This window comes from Cebus imitator, unplaced genomic scaffold, assembly GCF_001604975.1.
Source record: "Cebus imitator isolate Cc_AM_T3 unplaced genomic scaffold, Cebus_imitator-1.0 Scaffold38, whole genome shotgun sequence".
Classification (NCBI taxonomy): domain Eukaryota; kingdom Metazoa; phylum Chordata; class Mammalia; order Primates; family Cebidae; genus Cebus; species Cebus imitator.
The window spans coordinates 11,003,075-11,009,411 of record NW_016107353.1 but is presented as its reverse complement, the minus strand read 5'-3'; the positions used below and the strand labels follow the sequence as shown (position 1 = coordinate 11,009,411).

The 6,337-nt window shown below is 35.8% G+C and overlaps 2 protein-coding genes across 2 annotated transcripts in view; one reads left to right on the top strand and one right to left on the bottom strand.

Moving 5' to 3' along the window:
• The window catches only part of LOC119470708 (zinc finger protein 726-like), a 561,873-nt gene that overhangs the window by 282,669 nt on the left and 272,867 nt on the right, over window positions 1–6,337 (top strand). The gene's annotated exons all lie outside the window — the stretch shown is intronic.
• LOC108301947 (beta-catenin-like protein 1) overlaps window positions 2,101–6,337 on the bottom strand; it is a 6,008-nt gene continuing 1,771 nt past the window's right edge. The window contains exon 2 of the mRNA XM_017525304.1: window positions 2,101–2,170. Within this exon, the coding sequence (XP_017380793.1) occupies window positions 2,101–2,170 (70 nt within the window). The remainder of the gene's footprint in view (window positions 2,171–6,337) is intronic.

The following is a 6,337-nucleotide window of genomic DNA, read 5'->3' as shown; positions in this document are numbered from 1 at the left end:
AAAAAAGAAAAAAAGAAAACAAACAAAAACAAAAAACCTAGTTGGGTTTTTAACGGCATGTGCCTGTAACCCAGCTAGTTGAGAGGCTGAAATGAGAGGATTATCTGAGTTTGAGAGGCTGAGGCTGCAGCTCACTGCCATAATCACACCACTGTAAACCAGCCTGGTTGATAGAGTGAGATGCTATTTTATTAATTTATTAATTAATTCAAAGGAAAAGAAATAAGATGCCTGAGTAGCTTAAGAAAAGAAGCATACAATCTGTTCTCTACAAGAGAACAATTTTAGCAATAAGTCAAATAGGCTGTAAGTAATAGAATAAAAAAAAATCTATATTTCATGCAAATAGCCACAACTGGATGAGGTAATCATAATTATATTGGACATAATATGATTTAAGTACTAGTATGAGGCAAAGATTGCTATTATGTAATAGTAAAATGGGTTAATTTAACAAGATCTATTACTACTATATTTATATGTACAGGTATGCATAACAACAGGGCTCCAAAATATATAAATATGGACAAAGATGAAGCAAGAAATACATAGCAACATTAATAGTTGTAGACACTGAGATCTCATTTTCAATAAATAAACAGAAAATTCATATAAAAGAATAAGAAAATGGAAAATATAGATAACATTATAGATTGTATGATTCTGTATATAGAGAAATATCTGAGTAGATAATTCATAAAAAAATAATTTACATAAAAAAGATTTATTTAGCTCACAGTTTGGCAGACTGTAGAAGAATGTGCCAGCATCTGTTTTTGGTTAGGGTCCCAGGGAGCTTACAATCATAGTGGAAGACAAAGAGTAACTAGACATATCACATGGTAAGAGACAAAGCAAATGTGAGGTAAAAGAGCCAGATTCCTTTAACATGGTTTTTCAAAACTATTTAGATATCTGTGTGTCCCCAGTGACAATGAAAAAGCAGTCAGATTGTACAGTCCCTTATATGGCATGAACACAACTTTGGCTCTCATTGTAAACTTGAAAGGAGATCACCAAAAAGAAAATAGAATCCTTAGAGAATTTTAAAGCATAAAACAGAAGATGCCCCTATGTGAGAGTCAAATTAAAAAAAAATCTCAGTCTTCCCAGAAACTACTTCCTTTGGAACATAGCTTCCTAGGTCACATTTTGAGAACTGCTATTTTCTTGACTTCTGGACCTCTCATCTGTGTTGTCTGTTGTATTTGCTCTCACATACCTGGGGGCTTAGTTACCATCTCATGTCTCCTTATATTCCAAGGCTCTTTTCCTTGCTTCAGACAAGTTATCAAGTCTGGCTTAGAGACAGCAATACCTGTTTTATTAAAAACAAATAACATAAATATTGCTCACATTACTCAAATAATGTGCTCATTAAAGAGAGAATATAATATTCTAGTAAATTAATTCCCCAATACTAATTTATAACAAAAATTTCTAATTATTTAGAAAATATTTTAAATTTGTACAGGTCCTTAATTTTACTAACACTACTGAATCAAAAATTGGCGGTGGCAATGAGATTTTAAGGTGTGGGCAACTATTTTTTATGCCACTAAACTTCTGGAATTTCCTATAATCTAGAGTGAAAAATACAGATCTGAAAAACACAGATCTACTCAGAAATATGGAAAGTTCAGGTAAAAATAAAATATCTTTAAAAAATTTATTTCTTTACTTATAAATCCCTGTTTTCAGAAAAAAAGGATCTGCAACTCATTTATGCTAAGCATAAATCACCAAAACACATTCTACAGAAAACAGAAATGAAACCTATAGAATAGAAATTGTTTAATTAAAATTATCCTTACCCAGGAAGACCAGGTTTCTGTAGTTCTCTAACATAACTTCTCTATATAAATTCTGCTGAGGCTTGTCCAGGCATTGCCACTCCTCCAGAGAGAATTCTATGGTCACATCATTAAATGTCAATTGTCCCTGAAAAACACAACAAAAGACACACATATTTCCTAAGTGGCCATGGGCAGAATTTTTAATTTGACTCAATTTAAAATGAGAGAGTAAAGAGAACAGTTTCTAACTTACAGGGATAACTGAATATATCCAATAAAATAATTTTCAACACAGAAATATTCTCTAATGTATTCCCAAACTCAGAAAAAAGAATGGCATAAGAGCCACAACACTTGTGTATATAAGATACTTTCTGGGTAAAAGAGTATAAAGTTAAGGGCATGATAACAAACATGTCCATTTTTGAGTGCCATATATATATATCTTTTATTGTATTTGGGCTCTGGGGTACATGTGCATCACGCAGTATTGTTCCTTAGGTACATACAAGCCATGGTGGTTTGCTATCTCCATTCATCCTCCCCCTCATCATTTACATCGGGCATTTCTCCTGGTGTTATCGCTCCCCATCCTCCCTGCCCCTCCTCACTGTCCCTCCCCTCTCCTCCCCTCCCCTCCACTCCCCCACCTAGCCCTGTGACTGTTGTTCCCTTCCCTGTGCCCAAGTGTTCTCATTGTTCATCACCTGCCTAAGAGTGAAAACATGCAGTGTTTGGTTTTCTGTTCTTGTGTCAGTTTGCTGAGAATGATAGTTTCTAGATTCATCCATGTCTCTACAAAGGGCATGAACTCGTTGTTTTTCATGGCTGCATAGTATTCCATGGTGTATATGTGCCATATTTTTTTTTGTCCAGTCTATCATCAATGAGCATTTGGGTTGGTTCTAGGTCTTTGCTATTGTAAACAGCACTGACATGAACATACATGTACATGTGTCTTTATAACAGAAAAATTTATAATCCTTTGGGTATATACCCAGTAATGGGATTGCTGGGTCAAATGGAATTTCTGTTTCTAGATCCGTGAGGAATCACTATACTGTCTTCTATAATGGTGGAACTAATGTACACTCCCATCAACAGTGTAAAAGTGTTCCTTTTTCTCCACATCCTCTCCAGCATCTGTTATCTCCAGATTTTTTAATGATCACAATTCTAACTGGCGTGAGATGGTATCTCAATGTGGTTTTGATTTGCATTTCTCTAATGACCAATGATGATGCGCATTTTTCCATATGCTTGTTGGCCACATATTTCCCTTCTTTTGAAAAGCCTCTGTTGATAGCCTTCACCCACTTTTATTGGGTTTGTTTTTTTCTTGTAAATCTGCTTTAGTTCTTTGTAGATTCTGGATATTGGCCCTTTGTCTGATGAGTAGATTGCAAAAATTTTTCCCATTCTGTTGGTTGCTGGTTTACTCTAATGATTGTTTCTTTTGCTGCGCAGAAACTCCTAAGTTTAATTAGATCCCATTTGTCTATTTTGGCTTTTGTTGCCATTGCTTTTGGTATTTTGGTCATGAAGTCTTTACCTGTGCCTATGTCCTAAATGGTGTTGTCTAGGTTTTCTTCTAGGGTTTTTACGGTGTTAGTTCTTATGTTTAAATTTTTAATACGCCTGGAGTTAATTTTTGTATAAGGTGTAAGGAAGGGGTCCAGTTTCAGCTTTCTGCATATGGCTAGCCAGTTTTCCTAGCACCATTTATTAAACGGAATCCTTTCCCCATTGCTTGTTTTTGTCTGGTTTGTCAAAGGTCAGATGATTGCAGATGTGTGGCATTGCTTCAGAGGCCTCTGTTCTGTTCCATTGGTCTATATCTCTGTTTTGGTACCAGTACCATGCTGTTTTGATTACTGTAGCCTCATAGTATAATTTGAAGTCAAGTAACGTGATGCCTCCAGCTTTGTATTTTTTGCTTAGAATTTTCTTGGCTATGTGGACTCTCTTTTGGTTCCATATGAAGTTTAAAGCAGTTTTTTTCCAGTTCTGTGAAGAAGGTCAATGGTAGCTTGATGGGGATAACATTGAATCTATAAATTACTTCAGGCAGTATGGCTATTTTCACAATACTGATTCTTTCTAACCATGAGCATGGAATGTTTATCCGTTTGTGTCATCTCTTATTTCCTTGATCAGTGGTTTGTAGTTCTCCTTGAAGAGATCTTTTACATCCTTTGTTAGTTGTATTCCTAGATATTTTATTCTTTTTGTAGCAATTGTAAATGAGAGTTCGCTCATGATTTGGCTGTTTGTCTGTTATTGGTGTACAGGAATGCTTGTGATTTCTGCGCATTGATTTTGTATCCTGAGACTTTGCCAAAGTTGCTTATCAGCTTAAGGAGGTTTTAGGCTGAGAAAATGGGGTTTTCTAAATATACATTCATGTTGTCTGCAAATGGGGACAATTTGACTTCTTCTCTTCCTAATTGAATACCCTTTATTTCTTTTTCTTGCCTAATTGCTCTAGCTAGAACTTCCAATACTATATTGAATAGGAGTGGTGAGAGAGGGCACCCTTGTTAAGTGCCAGTTTTTATAGGGAATTCTTCTAGTTTTTGCCCATTCAGTATGATATTGGCTGTGGGTTTCTCATAAATATCTTTTATTGTTTTGAGATACGTTCCATCAATACCTAGTTTATTGAGAGTTTTTAGCATAAAGGGCTGTGGAATTTTGTCAAAGACCTTCTCTGTGTCTATTGAGATAATCATGTGGTTTTTGTCTTTGGTTCTGTTTATGTGGTGAATTATGTTTATAGAATTATGTATGTTAAAGTAGCCTTGCATCCCTGGGATGAAGTCTACTTGATCATGGTGGATAAGCTTTTCGATGTGCTGTTGGATTTGGTTTGCCACTATTTTATTGAAGATTTTTTGCATCCATGTTCATCATGGATATTGGCCTGAAGTTTTCTTTTTTAGTTATGTCTCTGCCAGATTTTGGTATCAGGATGATGTTGGTCTCATAGAAAGAGTTAGGGAGGTTTCCCTCTTTTTGTATTGTTTGGAATAGTTTCAACAGGAATGGTACCAGCTCCTCTTCTTTGTATGTCTGGTAGAATTTGGCTGTGAACCCATCAGGACCTGGACTTTTTTTTGGTTGGTAGGCTATTAATTGCTGCCTTGACTTGAGACCTTGTTATTCGTCTATTCAACGTTTCAACTTCTTCTTGGCTTATTCTTGGGAGTGTGCAAGTGTCCAGGAATGTATCCAATTCTTCCACGTTTACTGGTTTATGTGCATAGAGTTGTTTGCAGTAATCTCTGATGGTAGTTTGGATTTCTGAGCAATTGGTGGTGATCTCTTTATCATTTTTTATTGCATCTATTCAATTGTTCTCTCTTTTCTATTAGTCTAGCTAGCAGTCTATTTTGTTGATCGTTTCAATAAACAAGGTCCTGGGTTTATTGATATTTTGAAGAGTTTTTTATGTCTCTATCTCCTTCAATTCTCCTCTGATCTTAGTTATTTCTTGTCTTCTGCTTGCTTTTGAGTTTTCTTGATCTTGCTCCTCTAGCTCTTTCAATTTTGACAATAGGGTGTCGATTTTAGATCTTTCCTTGTTTCTCATGTGGGCATTTATTGCTATAAATTTCCTTCTAGACACTGCTTTAAATGTGTCCAATAGGATCTGGTATGTTGTGTCTTCATTGTCAATGGTTGTAAAGAACACTTTTATTTCTGCCTTCATTTCATTGTTTATCCATTCATCATTTAGGAGCAAGTTGTTCAGTTTCCATGAGTTCTAATTTGATTATGCTGTGGTCTGAGAGACTGTTTGTCATGATTTCCATTCTTCTGCATTTGCCAAGGAGTGATTTGCTTCCAAATATGTGGTCAATTTTGGAGTAAGTGCAATTTGGTGCTGAGAATAATGTGTATTCTGTGGATTTAGGGTGAAGTGTCCTGTAAATGTCTATAAGGTTTGCTTGGTCCAAATCTGCGTTCAAGTCCTGGATATCCTTGTTGACTTTCTGCCTTGTTGGTCTGTCCAATATTGTCCATGGAGTGTTAAAGTCTCCCACTATTATTGTGTGGGAGTCTAAGTCTCTTTATAGGTCATTAAGAACTTGCTTTATGTATCTGGGTGCTCCTGCATTAGGTGCATATATATTTAGGATAGTTAGCTCTTCTTGTTGCATTGATCCTTTTACCATTATGTAATGCCATTCTTTGTCTCTTTTGATCTTTGTTGGTTTAAAGTCCATTTTATCAGAGACTAGGATTGCTACCCCTGCTTTTTTTTTGCTTTCCATTTGGTTGGTATATCATTTCCATCCCCTTGAATCTATGTGAGTCTCTGCATGTGAGATGGGTCTCCTGAATACAGCACACCAATGGGTCTTGACTTTTTATCCACTTTGCCAGTCTGTGTCTTTTGATTGGGGCATTTAGGCCATTTACATTCAATGTTGATATTGTTATGTTTGAATTTGATCCTGCTATTTTGTTACTGGTTGGTTGTTTTGCCTGTTAGTTGACGTGGCTTCTTCATTGTGTCATTGTGTTTTTTTTTTTTT